Consider the following 20,715-nt stretch of genomic DNA (forward strand, 5'->3'; position numbering starts at 1 on the left):
GGTAATGTACTCAAGCAATTTCACATGGAATATTAACATACTGTACATACAATTAGGCTGTGTGCCTACGTGAAAGATATTATTGTGCCTTTTTACTCGCGAGTGTGTTTGCAAGTTTAATGCAAATTTTGTATGCATTCAGCTTTTGCGCTGGTTTTAAAATTTTAGGTTCATGTTTGTAAAAGTGTGCAGCCGGCGCTTGAGTTATGACACCCGGTATATTAGTGATATGAGCTCTGGAATATTTTGTATATTCGGTGAATATACTCAGTTACATTATAAACATAAATGCTTGTTAGTTGACAGTGAAATAAAGTAAAATGTAAAGTTTGGAAGAGCAGGATCCTTTGTGCAAGTTTATCTGGAAAATAAATAATCTGTTTACACTCCGATAAAAATCGGCACCGTATGCACTCGAGCTTTTCAGTATTCTTTGTATAAAACTCTAGCCTCCATATTCATGAACGTGGATTGAGATTTAAATCTCAATTGTCTTCAAAGTAAAGTGAACTACAGTTTAAAGTTCACTTTACTTTGAAAAAGTTTGAGGTTTAAATCCTAATCCATGATTATAAATAACTAGCGGACCCGGTCAAGCTTCGCTTTGACTTATGTGTACTTCTTCCCTATCCCTACACTACCCTACTCCTACCCCTACCCTATCGCTACCCTTCTTTTTAAGATATATTCTGCTATTCTTGACGGAGACAATTCCAACGAATCAATAGCCATGAAAATCGGTCCAGCAGATCTCGAGTTATAAGTGTTGTAACAAACTCGACTTTCTTTTATATATGTATAGATGCACACTAATCGAAACCATGACATAATCGCCTCGCTGCGGGACAAGCTTACGGCTCACCGTCCGTGCTCTTACATCTTACCATGCACGATTACGTCTCGTCGTGCATGATTACCCCTCGTCCATCCCGCGTATAGCCTCGCCGTCAACCTGTAGGCGAGCTGTAAGCGTGGCGTCACATAGCCGTAGACGATTCGACGCCTGAAGATCAATTCACTAACTTTTACAACATATGGTAGAATGGAGCATTCTACCACAGAACAGCGAGACATCGTGAAAAATGGCAACCCTTTGTTGTCGAGGTTCAGTCAACCCGCACGAAACGAAATTCAAACCATTTCTAGTTAGAACTGTTAAGACTGGAATGCCCTTCCGGCGTCTGTGTTTTCAGACAATTTGTTCACTTACAAGGCAAGAGTGAATAGGCATATTCTAGGCAAGCGCGCTTCATCTAAGACCATCATTGCTTAACATCAGGCATGATTGTAAAAAAAATGCAAAACCACAGTTAACAATACATATTAGGATGCCTCATTAGTGCATATGGGCGGGGCACATAGTTCGAAGAGCCGATGGGCGTTGGGGTCCCAAAGTGCTGGAATGGCGACCCCGCACTAGTAAGCGCAGTGTTGGTTGATCCCCCACCAGGTGGACTGATGATATCAAGCGAATCGCAGGTATTCGCTGGATGCAGGTGGCTCAGTGTCGTGATGATTGGAAGCCCTTACAAAAGGCCTATGTCCTGCAGTGGACGTCCATCGGATGATATGATGATGATGATGATCATTGCGTATAGTTGACCGGTGTTCTGTTTGTTCCAGATCGGTCCGCTCTCGGTCGGCGAACGTGCCGCGGTGGAGAGAGTTGACGTCATGCTCATCGATTCCAACTACTCAGCTAACCTCTCAGACCTGGAGTTTGGCACCGACCTCCCCGCCAGCCCCTTCAGTCTCGCCCAAAAGATCGTCATCGCCATATTCGCCAGCGTGCTCTCCGTGCTGACCGTCGTCGGCAACTCCATGGTCATGATCTCCTTCAAGATCGACAAGCAACTCCAAACCATCAGCAACTACTTCCTGTTCTCCCTCGCCGTGGCCGACTTCGCCGTCGGGCTCATCTCCATGCCGCTGTACACCATGTTCACGATATACGGCTACTGGCCGCTCGGACCTCACATTTGCGACACCTGGCTCGCTTTGGATTACCTGGCGTCGAATGCGTCGGTCCTCAACCTTTTGATAATAAGTTTTGATAGGTATTTTAGTGTGACGCGACCGCTCACTTACAGGGCGAAGAGGACTACACGCCGCGCGACGGTGATGATAGGGGGGGCGTGGGGATTCAGTTTGATACTATGGCCGCCATGGATCTATGCGTGGCCGTACATAGACGGCGAGCGGAAAGTGCCAGAGCGCGAGTGCTACATTCAGTTTATAGAGACCAATCAGTTCATTACGTTTGGGACGGCAATCGCCGCGTTCTATGTGCCAGTGACAGTTATGTGTTTTTTGTACTATAAGATATGGAGGGAGACAAAGAAAAGACAGAAGGACCTACCTAATCTACAAGGGGGGAAGAAGCATGACTCGTCTAAGAGGTCGAATTCCAGGTGAGTGCAAAACGTATTACCTACATTATTTTATACTCGGCTTTTGCCCTGGGTTCGCTTAGGATTGCAGATCACATACACTAAAATAGGATCATATATGGTAGATCAATGACACGGATAAACTAAAAAATATTGAACTCCGATAACGACTGTTGTTTATACGATTTTTTTCTTCAAATCAAATGTGAATATCTAGTACCTTCTAGGATAGCGCCTTCTCACCTAGACCTTTCTATCATGCATGATAGTAGTTAAGCGCAAGCCTATAGTACAAAAGAAATAAATAGGTGCCAGCGGCAAAGAGGTACAGGCCGATTACCTTTTAAAAATCCATACATTACATATTCATTATTGTTATTTATGGATGTATAAGAAACCAGAGTTTGAATCTATGAGTTCCCTCCATATCCTAAGGTCCTGTATGAATTTTCTTTTTCTTTAGGACGGCTTACCTTTCTCAAAAGTTCATCCCTCGCCAGTGATAGGTACACCTATTGGTTTACCTGGTATACGCCAGATAGGTCAACAATAGATAACACAATAAGAAAGAAGAAGTTACAAATACAATTTATTTATTTATTTATAAAATATACATAATACAGGAAAACTAAATAAATACAGCAAAATTATGCAACATGGATACAATATTTTGTGATGTGATCCCAGAGTCTCCATTCAGCATTACAAACATGTTTCTATATGATTTTGCCCATTAAATTAAGCTTCATCAATATCAATCCATATTCGGATCACTGCTGAGCTCGAGTCTCCTCTCAGAATGAGAGGGGTTAGGCCAATAGTCCACCACGCTGGCCCAATGCGGATTGGCAAACTTCACACACGCAGAGAATTAAGAAAATTCTCTGGGTTGCAGGTTTCCTCATGATGTTTTTCCTTCATCGTTTGAGAATTAATTAAGCTTAGGTAGAACTAATATTGTAATAGTATTTTCATTTATGATACCTACTCGGAAAGTAGTGTTGTTTTGATCTGAGTATTGGGTGGAAAATGTTGCTTCCCTCCATAGGGAGGGAATAACTCATACAAATTACTTCCCATCTAAGGGCCGGAATGAACTTTAAAAATAGAATTGCTGTCATCAGCAGTCAGCTGTGAAGAGTTTTGTGTTTTTTTTAATTTGTCCCCAACTAAATTCGGGGATAGGCAAATATCGTTGACCATACAGCCTGTTCAGACGTCAGTGCGTTTAAATACCTCGGGAATTGATTCTTTCCACCCTCGGTTAACAATTTACTATTTATTACACTGATGATCCAGGGATTTATACTAAAAAATAGAATCCCATATGGACGAAAGCGGGCGTCGAATAGGACATATAAATTAGTTTTATTTACCGGAGCCGCGACGCAAATGGCTATTCCCAATATAAACTAACCAGACTTTATATGCTACTTGGAAAAAGTAGAGTTCTTTAGCGCCAAAGTTACGATTTCACTAACTTTGGGAATCACTGTCCTTTCCACTTTTATTTTCATCGATCGCTAAGTTCCCAGTCGAAGTAAGAAACTTAATGGTCCAACCAAAATCATTACATACAATCTGCAAGTTTAGCAATGCCCACAAAAACTTTTACTGTAATTCTGTTTGGCAGTTCGCCACGTCCAAACGAAAATGTATTATAGCTCTCTCGTATTAAGTTCCATTTTTGTTTGTCGCCGTTCTATATTTTCATTCGTTCTTTCGTGAAAGTTCCGCCCGAAGCTTGTAAAGAGTGAATGACGATAGTTTTTCTTTGTGAGCTTTTGGTTTACTGTTATTTTTATGCTGTTGTTTAATTCATCATACTTTCTAAAAAATACAGTACCGAATACTCCTTGTCTGGATAAATAATCCGGAAGGATTTACGAAAGGTTAAAATACTTTTGATATTTAACTTCTGTAAAATAATACGGACGGAAAAGTAGACCGTAAGGAAAAGGGCTGTAATTTTATCTTAATTGACGGCCTTCGTGGCGCAGAGGTATGCGGGTGTACAAGACGTTGGTCCTGGGTTCGATCCCCGGCTGGGCCGATTGAGGTTTTCTTACATTAATTGGTCCAGGTCTTCGGCCGTGGCTAGTTACCACCCTACCGGCAAACATGTACCGCCAAGCGATTTAGCGTTCGTTTGCGTTATCGTGTATAGCCTAGTATGTAATATTATTAATAACAAAGTTAAACAAATCCCTTGACTCTACGATCTCACCTGATCGTAAGTGACGATGCAATCTAAGATAGAAGTGAATTTACTTCGAAGGAATCGCAGGGATTCGCTGGATGCAGGCGGCTCAGAATTGTGATGTTTGCAAGAGGAGATTTGCATGAAAAAATGTCTGGGAATCACCTCATTTCTAAGTTTGCTGGGCTGTGCAGCGTTTGGGAAACTTATATAAATAAAACTGAATAAAGCATACTTTATTAACAAATTAAATTAATTAAAACTCTTAAATAATAGATTGTTTTTAATTATCGGTTTTTGTACAGTAGAAATGTCTCGCTTTGACGTGTTAATGAGGGCTGTCCGATCGTCGGGATCGATGTCGATAATTCGAGTAGGGATGGAGTCGGAAGTATCGATGAATATTCAAGAGGTGATCTGTCGGGATACAAGAATAACAAGTGGTTCGGTGGTCATTATGGCGTCGAGTGTCGATTTTAGTGGTGTATTTTTTGCTGTGTATTTTTAATTTTCAGCTTGATGATCATTATTAATTGCGTTGGGACGAGTTAATGAGTTTCAGGGAGTGTTCACATCTGACGTTATGTCAGTCGTGGACTGTATATATACGGCATATGTCATATACGGCGGCGTGGCGCAGTGGTTAATGACCTTAGTGCTGGACTCCTACCAGCTAAAAAAATCCCCTCCTGACCCCAAGGTGTTGGTGTTCCTGCCAACACGACCTACCACCAACACCCCTATGTATCGAGCTCTATTTCTTTCTCTTTCGTCCTTCTCTTTACACTTTATTATTCCTTCCAGATGAAATCTTATAGCTTCCCATTTCTCTATCGTCTCCAGCATTATGCTGCTTAGATTTCCAACTTCTATTTCGCTCCCATTTTCGGTTAATGACCTTGCTTTCAATTCCCACAACTGGAAAAATATTTGTATGACGAGCATGGATGTTTTTCAGTGTCTGGGTGTATTTATACATATATTATACATATAAGTATTTATATGTAGTATAAAAATATATATGACAATAGAGTCTGCTATCTTAATCTGTGGCGTGCACAGGGTTCCTAACTACGGTAGGCACTGTACGTATAAAAAGTACAAAATAGAAAATTTCTCCTCCAATACAGGTTCGTATAAATTCTCAGGGTATACAGTGCGTTTTGCATCTATGAAGTCTACGCCACTTATTCTAGTACCCATAACACAATCTATAAGCAGCGCCGGACCGAGGTAAATTTTAGAATGGAGCGAGATCCAATTATGGCGCCTTTCGCGCACGTAAATTCATCACATAAATTTCTTTTCGATCTTGTCTTTACCATTTCGGCGCCCCCTAGGATTTGGCGCCTGGAGCGACCGCTCCGTTCGCCGTATGGACGGTCCGGCCCTGTCTATAAGCTTACTTTGGGGCTAGTGATGTGTGTATTGTGGTAAGGTTTTTTTTTCAAAAACGTAATTTCAATAGATACGTATACCTTTACTTATAAGACGAGAATAATTATATGACACAAAGATGGAAACAAGACTGTAAAATTGTAAAGTTTTGTACCTATGATTACGTCACAAATGCGCGGTTGGGCATACGTGACTTCAAAGTCACTTTCCCGGACATCTACCGGTCTAAGGACATAGTTTTGTTGGTAACTAAATGGCCCCTAATGAGGTTTAGGCCCCTATCTTTGGCAGACAGCCAGGATACTTATTACTAGATCACGTCTCGCTATGGTTATGACTTCTATTAAACATCGCTACTTCCACATAATGCTTTTTTTATTTTTTTTTATTCTTTACAAGTTAGCTCTTGACTACAATCTCACCTGATGGTAAGTGATGATGCAGTCTAAGATGGAATCGGGCTAACTTGTTAGGAGGAGGATGTAAATCCACACTCCTTTCGGTTTCTACACGACATCATACTGGAACGCTAAATCGCTTGGTGGTACGTCTTTGCCGGTAGGGTGGTAACTAGCCACGGCCGAAGCCTCCCACCAGCCAGACATGGACCGATTAAGAAAATCTCAATCGACCCAGCCGGGAATCGAACCCAGGACCTCCGGTTTGTAATACCACTGCGCCACGGAGGCCGTCAAAAACAGTCGTCAAAATCAGTCCTCTCTAAGACCTTAGTTTGAATACAGCATGGTGGCAGCAAAAAAAGCTTTTAAAATATTTTGAGTATTTGGTAATCTATATTGTCCAGACAGTACATTAGAGGTTTCCATCTTTACATACGGAATTACTAGTAAAGACCCCACACCCTAAAAAATTTCAGACGGAGTTACTAGTTCAGAACCCACCACCCCAAATAATCTTATCGTCAAGCGTAAGAAACCCCGTAGCAAGTTGTAAGGCACATTTTCCCATTATCAATCTTCCATTTTTCACTGGATTCCGCAATTTGCGGAACGCTTCCCGACAGCACTACTCAAGCGCCATTAATCCTCCCCCCTCCGAGGGGTGGGTACGTAGCGAGGCATTACCGGGAAGATACACGGAAGATTTACGCTTTAGCGTACGTAACTTGAGCATGTTTTATTTAACGTGTCTGTTTTATTATTCTTTGCCACCCTCATGCGATCCAAGTAACCGTGGCAAAGAATATAATTATAATCTCAGTAGGTACATGTTAAATTTACTCTCATTTACATATACATACATATATTACATACAAAATATACAAAACACTATTAAAAGCTTATAAAAAAAAATTTACCCTCCGGGACATGAGTGCCCAAGCAACCGGTGCTCAGGTGCTGCGGTGGTCAGGGCTCTAGAGTGAGGAACCTCCTCACAATACGCGCCGTTTCAAGAATAACTGCCTTCTGTATCCAACAGTTAAGCGAAAGCTTCTTAAGGTGTTGGTCGAAGCTTTTCGCTATAAGACCATTGACTGAAACAACCATCGAAACAATAATAGTTGACTCAACACAACTATCATTGGGTTGTGTATAAATTACCTCTTTTGAGCGACTCATTTTTATACGCTAGTGACACATCTAGAAGTATTTAGCATCATTGATATCCGTTGTAAAAATATCCCCAAAATAAACCACTTGTTGCAAGGCCGTGCTATATTTAGCCGGGCATAAAAAGACATGATAAAATGAAGTCCGTCCGAGACCTTGGTAATGAAGTATTATCTTGAACACATAAGTAGCCATTGTGTAGGCTGCGAAGGGAAACGCCACATCTTTGGCGAGTGTCCACGCCGTTTAGTTGACAATTTGAGATAAGTTATCTATCGTTAAAAAACTGTCCAAGAGAGTTGGATTATACTTCAACGAGAAAATAGGCATGCTTTTAGTTATATGACATATCATTATCAACCCATATTCGGCTCACTGCTGAGCTCAAGTCTCCGCTCAGAATGAGAGGAATTAAGCCAATAGTCGCTGGCCCAATGCGGATTGGCAGACACAGAGAATCAAGAAAATTCTCTGGTATGCAGGTTTCTTCACGATGTTTTTACTTTACCGTTTGAGACACGTGATATTTAATTTCTTAACCGAAAAGTTGGAGGTGCATGCACCGGTTATCTGGTATTCAAAGCTACACTCTCCGAATGTAAGGTAGAGGTCAAATACACTGGGCTATCATGGGTAATGCATAAATATTTACAAAACATTAATTATAAATGATGATTATTTTTTTATAATGAACCTATTTTGAACATGCATGATACCATCCTTAATTTAGTTCTATTTAAATTCAATATTTTTTTTTATTATTAATAACAAGGCAGTGCATCAGTATTAGATAGTACAGCTGGCCTATTTCCTATTATCAACGCATCAAAATAAAAAACAAATCAATTGACGAAATGTCATCCACATATGATACAAATTACAAATATCATCCGGTGCTTATGTATTATTATATCTTTTAGTATGTAGATGACACTTTGTTGTCCACGTCAATAGGTTGATAATAAAGAACAAAATAGTGAATAGGCCAGCAGGGTTAGCAGGCTTATTCACTATCTTTGACGTAGGCTACTCATAGTTGACATAAATGAAATTGAGATTTTATGTAAAAATGTACTACACTAAAAATTTCGTAGAAAAAAAGAAGACCGCGGATTTGAAGCACAAACCAAGACTCGAATCTAGGAATTATAGATCCAAAGCCATTTAGGCTGATAGCTTTAACAAACTAGGTAGTCATGTTATTTCCAGATATAGGTAATTCCTTGCGGGTAAGATGCAGTCAGAAATAAATCGGCAACCAAAATGGTTACCTAATAGGAACCGAATGCCCTATTTTCTATTATTTTCCAAGCGATACGAAGGCAGGTCAAGACCGACTTAGAGAGTAGGTATTTCTTACCTACTCTTATGTTTTTTTATTCGAAAAATTAATGAAGAGTTTACATTTGCACGAAAATATTTTTGAATTCGAAATTGAGGTCGAGCCGTTGGTTGAGTTCAAAGTCAGTTCGCCTTAAGATGGATTTTAATGGCATTTTTTTAAAGTGGTTTCATTAAATTTAAATTTTATTTTAGATTTTAAACATTACGCTCATTAGCTTACGAGTAATGCTTAAACAAAGAAAGAGTCTTGTTAATAGTAGTGAAAATTATTGTCATTTTTTTATTCTTTGAGATTTTTATTGACATTATTTTATTAATCAATAATCAATTATTGTACTTTTGTTGTTTTAATTTAATTTGTATTTTTAAAGTAGTATTGTAAATAGTTTGTAATATTTTTTTAAGACAAAAGATATATATTGTAGTTAGATAACATAAACTACGTTTTATATTTTTTAAATATTGTAAACGTTGTGAAGATATATGTAATATATGTATACACGATACAAGGTTCTGCGGTTGGTCTTTATAAATATATAAATAAATAGGCCTTTCTGACAAGACACTTATTATCACACTAGCACCTATAAAGGCGAAAGTTTGTGAGTGTGTGTGTTTGTAAGATCTACACGCCGCAACTACTGAACCAATTTTACTGAAATTTGCAAATTGTATCCTAGATTAACACATCAGCTACTTTTTATCACAAAAAATCAAGGTTCCGCAGGATTTGTGAAAAAATCATTTTAATGCTGATTATTTCTCAGCTCAAAACCTCTCGGGCTGAATTCAAAATTCAAAATTCGTTTATTTCAAGTAGGCTCCAGTTTACAAGCACTTTTGATACGTCAGTTGACTATTTGTAAAGATTCTACCACCGGTTCGGAAGGCAGGTTCTGCTGAGAAGAAACCGGCAAGAAACTCAACAGTTGCACTTTTAAAAAAAAATCATACAATATTATAATTTACAATTGATGAGAACATTACAATTTCTTATAGTTTTACTTCCTGTATGAAGGTGAAAGCTGATCCAACGGCCTCCAAGCATCTTTATCATTGAGGAACCTGACTAACCAATTTTGCCAGTTTTTTGCCATTTTGCCAACCCTGTCACCCCATAGTAACGTCACTAGAGCCCTCAAATTCAGCATATGAGTACGAATAGAATACATACTCGAGAGCGGACGCACTAAGGGCGCGTTCCCACACTGTCGTAACGATAAATAGTCGTGTATTGTCTAATTAAATCTAGATGTTCCGGTTCACATGTAGGACGCCGTGATAAGCTGTTGTTGACGACTCTTTAACGACAGGCGTCCACAGATGAAATGCGTCCGATACGTACGGTGCGGATCAGTGAACGCCTACCATTACTGAGACAAAAGATGATCTAGACAAGGGAAATTGCTCGCACGTCAATAATTGTAAAACGAAAAAATGTCGTGACGTCACTTGTTGTTTCAAGTTTGTTTGTCTAAATACGATTTTTTTTTAGTTTTACGATTAATCGTTACAGAGTGGGTCCGAAGGCAGATATTATCGGGTTACAGCGCCAATTATAAATGTTCATTAAAATTCATTCGGCGCAATATTTTTATCACAACACGTCAATTGCTAACGATACGTATACGTACAAATTAAACGCGCGTGTATCTATTAAACATGGCCGTGGGGAGATCGGGGTAAACCGAAATGTAATATTTTGTGTTTACTTTTATAATAGTTTGTTATTTTTTCATGATATAGTTTTTTGTTGACTAAGAGTATTTCAAATATTATTATTTAAATACGTAATAATGTGAAATGGAACTCTTTACTCTTTATTCTAAAAGCATAACAATGTTAATTAAATATATCAAAATACTTGGATCTTGCTCACGAGATTACCGCCAGTGTCGATTATTGTTCCGATAGTCGTTTCAGTCAATGGTCTTATAGCGAAAAGCTTCGACCAACATCATAAGAAGCTTTCGCTTAACTGTTGGATCAAGAGTCGGATACAGAAAGCAGTGATTCTTGAGACGGCGCGTATTGTGAGGAGGTTCCACATTCTGGAGCTCTGACCACCGGTTGGTTGGGCACTCAAATGTCCCGCAGCGGGAGGGTTATTTATTTATAAATTTTTAATGGTCTTTTCTATTATATTTTTATATTAACATTTATAAAAAATAAAAAATGGAAAAATAAATACCTAAATAAGAGTAAAAATGTTAACGGTACCTACTCGTATGAATTAATAGCAAGCCGTAGGTGAGAACTATTATATCTAGTAGACAAAATTCGTTAAAATAACGCTTTGACAGAGAGCTGAGGTGCGCCAACTTTTTCTTTTGTTAACCATTACTTAGATCCGTCAATAAAATAACCTATTAAACGTTGAGATATTGAGGGTTTCAATTTCTTTTTAATTTATTTGAAGTTGACTTTAAAACAAAATCCGAAATGATTTATTAGGAGCGCTGAGCCATCGACCGGTGTAATCTAATCTAAAAATGGCTACACTTTTTAATCGTCCCCCAGTCCGAGCAATTTGTCAACGTCCGCTCCTTCCAGAACCTTCGAAATGAACCAATATTTAGCAGTCGATGGGGGAAAGCGATTATTTTCTAAATATACAAAAAAATCGGCGCCATTTTTTCGACAACTGCGTGTTTTGAATGTTTTTACTAGAGTTATTTTATAGATGTTCTAATATCGGAAGACGGTTTAGCATTTTTTTTTATTATTTACAAGTTAGCCTTTGACTACAATCTCACCTGATTGTAAGTGATGATGCAATTTAAGATGGAAGTTTCGACGCGCTAGTATTTAATTTTTCTTTATAGTTGTGAAGTTTTATAGAATGACAGACAATTAAAACATAATGGTGTTTTGTTCTCTATTATCTCTATTTCTATTAACGTTTCAACTCAGTTGAAATTTTCGGTATTATTAAAAGTGTGATTTCTTGTTTCATATTACAGTGTAGAAGATAAACAAATCTCTGTCTATCAATTAAAGAAGGGCATTTCCTACTGCGCCGTAGATATCAACTGAAATCAGCTTATCCCTCTCGAAAACTATAAATCCTCGTGCTAGGGGTCTGTATAGATATTAGTGGGAAGGTAAGAGATAGCTCGACGCTTAAGTCCTTAAGAACGGGAGCGAGGTCTTTGTGGGAAGGCAAGTATCAATCGAGTCAACATGATTGGATTTATCTCGTGTCTGAAGGGCACTTGGCGGCAGGAGAGGCGCTAGCTCGCAGTCTCAGTACAATAAGACGTAATCTGAGCAACATTCTTTTTAACTTTTCATAGTACGAATTCAAAACGATAGACTAAAACGTTTACTATCAAATCTCCGATAATATCCATATTTGTAGTGACCTCCTTGTAGTAGACCCGGAATGACGACTGTTTACAGATTGAATAAATAATCGATTTAAAATATGGACAGTTTGCAGATATAAAAAAAAAAACTAGCGGACGCCCGTGACTTCATCTGCGTCTGGAAATCTATGTAAACTTTCAACCCCTATTTCACCACTTTAGAGGTTGAATTTTTAATCTTGAATCACATTATATTTCGTTATTTTTATGATTTTTAAAACTATAACTAAAAATGAAGGACTTTCCATACAAACCCTTCAACCCCTATTTCACCCCCTTCTATTTTCAGGGTCATAAAGTCCCTATGTTTTGCTCCAAGGTCCCATTTACCATTATACCAAAATTCATCTTGATCGGTTCAGTCATTTACTTCCGCATTTATAATATTATTATAGAATTTATTTAAATAATATAAAATTTACAAAAAAGCCCGACATAAAAATACAGTTCTCTTGGTAATACAGAAAGAATTCATTTCAAAATTAAAACATTTTCAGAATATAGTAGCTAAATGAACACATTTCACTAATAGGTATGGATAGTTATTTGACTTTTTTTCTATGAGACTACGTATTTTAACTTAGGGCTCCCGCACATGGGCCACAAAACGCCGCTATCGGCCTATTTCCTGTAGTTTTCATACATTTTATATGAAGTCGCCGCACACGGTTGACGCCGGTGGCCGCCACACGCTACAATCATCGCTGCTCGCTTCTTGTGGCCACACGCCACTCGCGCGATTATGATACTGCATGTATGGGTTAGAAAAGTAGCAGCCACCGACCACAGGTTTCAACTATCGCCATAGAGGTTTAATATGTTGGACGTTGGTATAATATTATAAGGCGATGTTGTATATTGATTTTTTATTTCACTGATTTATAATTATAATATAAAATAAAAGGACTATCAAATAGGTGATGCGAAGTGGAATGATGAACTTTTGACGGCCTCCGTGGCGCAGTGGTATGCTCGGTGGATTTACAAAACGGAGGTCCTGGGTTTGATCTCCGGCTGGACAGAGAGATTTTCTTAATTGTTCCAGGTCTGGCTGGTGGGAGGCTTCGGCCGTGGCTAGTTACCACCCTACCGGCAAAGACGTACCGCCAAGCGATTTAGCGTTCCGGTTCGATGCCGTGTAGAAACCAAAAGGATTTTCATCCTCCTCCTAACAAGTTAGCCCGCTTCCATCTTACTTCCCATCATCTTACTGTGAGATTGTAGTCAAGGGCTAACTTGTAAAATAAAAAAAAGAATAAAAAAAAAATAAATAAAAAATAATAAACGTGTAATGTAAGCAAAACAATTTATCTACGCATGCGCGTTTTACAGCATTCTAAATTTGAAATTAATATGGAATGAGAATGTAGATGGCCAAACCTAAAGTGGGCGAACGAAAGAGTTCGTTCGCCACACAACCATCGGCCACAAGTGGCTGTCGCGCGCTTCAGCTAGATACTTTTGTGACTTCTTGCTTCTTGTAGCGACGTTTGTGGCTGTCGCGTGTGGCCCGTGTGCGGTGACACCGGTCTATAGATATTATGCCACCGTAGATTACTTACTCAATGTCTCAAATTGCTCACTGTTCTAGATACTGCGTAGCTCCATTCATTCATAAACGTATTATCTCGACAACACCGCATCAGATATCTATTCACTCTCATTCTATTCATGCCGCGTTGAATCGCTGTCAGTGTGCAGTCGATAGCATCACTAGCTCGTTGTGCCGGGAAGGACATGTCAAGCGAGACGGCATTATGCGCTTGTCCGACGAGTGAAAGGGAAGGACGCATGTCTTTGTGTTGCGTCTCGATTGTTGCTAGTTGTTTACTGAAAGGAAACTGCCTTTGCGATCATGTCGCCCTAGTACACACTTTGTTGACACTTTTTCTTTAGTGTTGTTAATGTTGATATTTTTTATATTTTAAATGTTCGTTTTTAAGTAATTACATTAAAAATTAACTTTTATAATAAATATAAAAAATAGACAAGACAGATATTATTTTTAATTAGGTAGGTATGGCATTCACTTAAAATTAGTCTCACTACGATTATATTGTAGCGAGACTAATTTTATCGTTAATGCCTTTATTATTTTTGAAATGAATTAACCGATTTTGACGGAACCTTTTCTAGCAGACAACTATTAACATTATAAGAAATAAAATAGGCTGTATTTTATCTCATTCCCACGGGAACAAGAACTACGTAGGTAGAACTTAAAGTCTATTAAATAGGTGTTAAATCTTCTTTAAGTGTTGTCTGTTAATAAAAAATACTACGCATAATCAGAAAAAAAAACGTTTTTTTGGCTTTGTAATTTTTGAAGTGGAAGTACAGTTCTTTTATGTATTTTTTCGGAAAGCACCAGATTTAGAAGTGAAGACGTACCAAGCGATTTAGCGTTCCGCTACGACGTCGTGTAGAAACCGAAAGGGGTGTGGATTTCATCCTCCTCCTAACAAGTTAGCCCGATTCCATCTTAGATTGCATCATCACTTACCATCAGGTGAGATTGTAGTCAAGGGCACACACGTAAGGGGCCCTGGTAGTGCAGGGCCCAGTAACATTGATAAAGCAGATACGGCGATAGCTACGCCCCTGTAGCAGTATTGGAAATTAATGAAAACACCAAACCATTTCATTCATTTATTTCAATCATTCATTGCAGATAAATTATTTCTCCTGTAAAATCCAACAATGCTGTTTTACTACAGCTTTCATTTTCACGAGGGGGGGTTTATTCAGAGGGGGGTTGGAGGTTGTTGTGGGGGTGGGTTGAGGTGGGTTGAGGTTTCGTAGGAAACCTTTTAACGGTTGACTGGAAATACGGATTTATTTAGCCACATTTTAAAAGCGGAGTTTCTTTACATCTTTTTTATTTCTGTTTTATTATATCCGATTTCTTGGACTTTTGCCGATTAGTTTATAATAACGTGAAAATCCACGTGTTTCTGTGATTTTAACCGACTTCAAAAAGAGGAGGTTATTAATTTGACGCGTATGTTTTTTTGTTTTTAATGTTTGTTACCTCATAACTACGTCATTTCTTAGCCAATTTTGAAAATTTAAGATTGATGCATTAACTCTAGCCGTTTAAATCATAAGGTTTTAGGATTTTCAGACGGTTCTTTCCCGTGGTTCTTTCAGAAACTGCTTTAATCAATACGTCACTAATTTGAGGCCTTCACAGTGATCTCAAGGTAGCACATACGATGTTATTTTTCACTTTTAAGTTTATTTTTGGGATTTTGAAGTCGGTTGAATTTTTTGTAAAACTAGATTTTATTGTCAATTATAAGTGATTTTGCAAATGATGTTATTTAGTATTTAGCTACTTATCATACGTACCTATACAATAAATACGTATTGTGTGGATGAGTAGACATTTTTTGGGGTTAAGTGCCAGTAAATAATTTCATTTGAATTTAAAATTAGAAGTTCTCGACAGAATGACCCAAAGTTGTTGTTTTAGTGTATACAAACCGTGAACAACAACCACATTAACCTAACAACAAATTGAGTGTTTGCGTTGGCCGTGAAAAACAACTAAAACGACAATAAATCACCGAACACTAATAACACAGGGTAATAAATCTGATAGTAAAGATCAATCCGGAGTTAACCTCGTATGAGAATATAGGCAAAGAGTTAGCGGTATATTGTGACATTGTAGTCAATAATAATAGGGTATTTGACTCATATCAAATTTAATATAAACAATATTAATTTTGTATAAGTAGTAGGTACAGGTAGGTAAAAGGTACAGGTAAGGGTCCAAAATATACCGATTTTAATTTATAAAAGTTAAGGATTTTTTATGGTTATGGTTCTGCAAAATATCAGCTTGATGCATTAGACTAGGTATATAGATCGCCGCGCCAGAAGGATAATTGGTAATGAACCGTTGACGTCGACCGGCAAAATCGTCGCAATGTAGCTTGTCTGTCGGTTTTTTACCGGATATACTTTAGTGAGTGTGAGCAACTTCACCATCTAGTTCCTCCTTCACCTTTCTACCACAGAACAGCAAGACGTCACGAACGGTGGCATCCATATGATGTGGACGTCCAGGCAACTCGTACGAAACGATTTTCATCCACATTTCTAATTCGTACAGCAAAAATTTGGAATGCTCTTCCGAGCTTAAGGAGCCTACGGCACTTACACAACAAAAAAAAAAGACAGGGGATTAACATAAACATACAGAAAAACATTCAACTCTTATACTATCACCGCTGGAACGTGGAAACGTAATAAATGTAAATAGCAACTTTGGATTTGCCGACGTAATCTCACTTCTGAGAATAACATTCTCCCAAGAAAAATATTATCTACTTAGCTCGCTAACACGGGCCTTTGATCTACTTGACGCTTTACCTGCTGCGTTGGTACAAAGGTAATTCAAAAACTTCAAAATTCAAATTCAAAATTCATTATTTATTTCCAGTAGACTCACAAGCACTTTTGACACGTCAGTTGGCTATTTGTAAAGATTCTACCACCGGTTCGGAAGGCAGGTTCTGCTGAAAAGAAACCGGCAAGAAACTCAACAGTTGCTCTTTTAAAAAAATCATACAATGTTATAATTTACAATTGATGACAACAATCCAATTTCTTATATATCATTAAGGAACTCATCAATGGTACAGGTACAGATATTCTTTAAAAAGCTAATAAAACGCTTGTGGTATCTTTGGTACCGCTGGTTTGTGATAATTGCTATGCACATTTGCTAGGGATATGATCTACAAAAGTGCTACCGCATGTACCTAACTAACTCAAATTGCCAATATTCGATAAAATTCAATATCAACAAAGGCACACAATTTTCCTGTAAAAACGAATAACTAATTACTTACCTAATAAAGCTTTGTGCAATCTGAAAAATACTTTATGGCGTACGAAACAAAGCGTAAAATTGCATGCACAATTTTGACGCTTTGTTTCGGATTTCCAAGTGCTCTCTAAATTTCGTTGAAGTCTAATGAATCATAAATTGTAACTAGTTCGAGCGATTATGGACTTTATCCCTTTGGCATTAAAGTCAATTTCCTTTTGTAGTTGGCTAATAAAATGCTTAGAGCAAAAACTGATACGCATCTGAAATTTTCACCTTTGTAAGGAACTAGCGGACGCCCGCGACTTCGTCCGCGTAAAAATTGATGTAAACTTCTCTACCTCTACCTTACCCTGCTCGTAAACCTACCAAACCCTACCCTACCCTACCCTACCCCTACCTTACTCCTACCCTACCGCTAATGCTTACCCTTCCTTCCCCCCACCTTACCCTACCCTAACCCTACCCGTAACCTATCCATACCCTATCCTACCCTACCCCTAATCTACCCCTACCCTACCCCTACCTTACTCCGACCCTACCGCTAACCCTAACCCTTCCCTACCCCTACCTTATCCCTACCCTAACCCTACCCTACCCGTACCCTACCCCTACCCTACCCCTATCCTACTCCTCCCCTACCCTATACGTTCCATATCCTCCCTACCTCTACCTTGCCCCTACCCTACACTACCCCTACCTTATCCGTACCCTACCCTACCCTACCCTACACTTTCCCTAAATTACCCCTACCCTACCTCGATCCTACCCCTTCCCTACCTCTATCCTATCCCTACCCTCAGCAAAATTGGTCCAGTCTTTTGTGCGTGGTGCAATGACCAAAAGACTATAATTTCCCAAGCGACTTCTATGCTAATACTATAAAGAGGTAAAGTTTGTGTGGTTGTCGGGGGTAATCTCTGGATCTACTGGACCGATTTGGAAAATTCTTTTACCAATAGAAAGCTACATTATTTGCGAGTGTCATAGGCTATGTTTGGTCCTCATATTCATACGGGAACGGGAACCACGTAATTGAAACCGCGGGGCGTCATATAGCGGCATTTCTGCGACTTTCAGAAATTTTGTATTATCTCCGAAACTATATAACTAATTAACATACTGTAAAGGGCAAATCTTATCTCTATAATATCCTTGTGATTATTAAATCATTTATTTTGATAAGGATTTAAGTTTAGTTGTGTAAATAATGACGTAAACCTTAGTTTAAAATTTAAATAATTTATTAAAGTACTAAAGGTACTATATCTGCTAAAATATAAAAGATAGATATATGGTGTCGCGGACTTTTTTGTAGAACTTTTAAAGGTTCAAAAAGCCTCCATACATTTATTTCAGTTATGCGCAATGGTTGAGGCAGCGCATGCGAATAAGTAAGTTTTTCGGTCTGACCTGTAAGAGAAAACCCGCGATATCTCAGTAGTTATATATGATAGAAATATAAAATATAGCCTATAGCACTCCCCGATAACGTAGGATTCTACTGGTGAAAGAATTTTTAAAATCGGTCCAGTAGTTCCGAAGATTACACCATTTCAAAAAATTGTTACAAACTTACAAACTTACAAACTTACAAACTTTACCTCTTTATAATATTAGTATAGATATAGATAACTAGGTGGAGTTTGAGCCTACGAACAAGATATTTATTCATAACCATCATCATCATGAGCCACTTTAACAGTTTACTATAAAGCCAGGCCTCCCTCTTTGTAGGGCATGGGATATGGAGGAGGAGTGGGTGTAACCCACCATGTAGCTTTAATGCGGGTTGACGGGTTATTTCATTGGAATAGACTTTGTGCTCAAACTGTGTCTATCACATACACAAAGTTCGAGAAAATACACATAGAAGAGAAATAGACAAAATATTTATCAATGGGGGCGGAGATGTCCCAGTCCCATTCTTTCATCCCAACGCAATGAAAAAGAGAACGTAGATTCCTGTTGCGCCGCTATTGGTTGATATTTGTCTATTTCTCTTCACGGAGATATTATGACGCGACGGGTAACAGCGACAGTGATTGCACCATTATTTTGTTGTAGAGAAAACACCTCGAGCAGGTCCCAGGATTTGTGACTTTTGATGTAGGGATCCTTTTAGAATGCATTGACACTCACTTCCCCTGGCCAATATATTTTCCATGCTCACACTAAACAATTTATGATCAATAATTACAACAAAACATTATTGCACAAAATCAGCGTGACGGTGTCCACGCTGCCAATCAAACAATTGAGCTCAATTCATCAAATATCCTCTTATTTATACTTAACATAACTGTTGCAATAACTTCATAAAAAAACCTCCCTTCCCTAATAATATAAATAATGAAGGTTAATACCACCCCTAATCGAGGAACTCGTAAGAATATGTCGTTAGTCGCATGTTCATACTGAAGTCCACATTAAGGCCAACATCAGTACACTATCAGAAATAAAAACCTTACTCGGATATCTTTAAATGAAAGCCATGTAATAATTTTATAGTGACAATATAGCTACAGATAAAAAGGGTCTTTTGATACAATGACAGAAATGTGATCCAATAATAATTGAAAAGATTCGGGCAATTTCTATAAGCCAGTTTCTAAAGCAGCAAAATTCGCGGACCTCCTATTACGTCGTAATGTTTCCAACAAAAGCGAAAAACAGTGGACCGAAAACAAACGTATCGCTTCATCCCGAAAAACGATTCTACCCTCTCTGAAAATCTACCCTTATCAAGCAAACATCGACTTTAAAATCTAGGACGTAAAACATAAAATGGCATTCTTCAATTCTCTGTGAAACTCACCATGGAATCCTAAGCACTTTCGTGAATTTCTATCTGTTGCATCTGAAGAATCATAAAAGCTCTTACATGTCAAGCGATTATGAAGCTTATTGAATTTACGTCTGAGTTGATTTTTGATTGTTATTATCTCTAGATGTGATAGTAATATTTTGAAAAGATTGTTATAGAAATTTCGATTTTATTTAGATGATCGCAGAGGTCAGTATTGCCTGTGTAGTGAACGTTAGTGCAAGTTAATGCTGTGAATAAAAGGATCATTGATGCTTTTGGATGTTTTTTTACAACCGAGACTCCATAAGCAGTACTTCTTGTACTCCCATTTCGTAATCTACTCATTATAAAACCTCGAACCATATCACAAAGCTATTTATTCCTTCAGGTCTTTTGGTAATATTCATTACCACCCGGGTCAACCGATTTTTTTTTTAATTTTTAAACAGCGGTTTTGGCTATAAAAAATCGTTCTTCTTTATAATAGACATAATCTAGTAGGCCATGTCGAGATTGAATCTAGGATGATATTATCTATTATCCAACATGATCATCATCATCATCATTATCAACCCATATTCAGCTCTCTGCTGAGCTCGAGCCTCCTCTCAGAGAAGGGTTAGGCCAATAGTTCATCACGCTGGCCCAATGCGGATTGGCAGACTTCACACCCGCAAAATTATGAAAATTCTCTGATGTGCAGGTTTCCTCACGATGTTTTTCTTCACCGTTTGAGACACGTGATATTTAATTTCTTAAAATGCACACAATTGAAAAGTTGGAGGTGCGTGCATC

The 20,715-nt window shown here is 38.3% G+C and overlaps 1 protein-coding gene across 1 annotated transcript in view; it reads left to right on the top strand.

Annotated features, from left to right (window-relative positions):
- Positions 1-1,627: 1,627 nt before the first annotated feature.
- Positions 1,628-20,715, top strand: part of LOC112050901 (muscarinic acetylcholine receptor DM1) — a 28,840-nt gene continuing 9,752 nt past the window's right edge. Inside the window, exon 1 of the mRNA XM_052884898.1 lies at positions 1,628-2,411. Coding sequence (XP_052740858.1) covers positions 1,675-2,411 — 737 coding nt within the window. The 5' untranslated portion in view covers positions 1,628-1,674. The remainder of the gene's footprint in view (positions 2,412-20,715) is intronic.

The sequence above is a fragment of the Bicyclus anynana genome, chromosome 13 (assembly GCF_947172395.1).
Source record: "Bicyclus anynana chromosome 13, ilBicAnyn1.1, whole genome shotgun sequence".
Taxonomy (NCBI): Eukaryota; Metazoa; Arthropoda; class Insecta; order Lepidoptera; family Nymphalidae; genus Bicyclus; species Bicyclus anynana.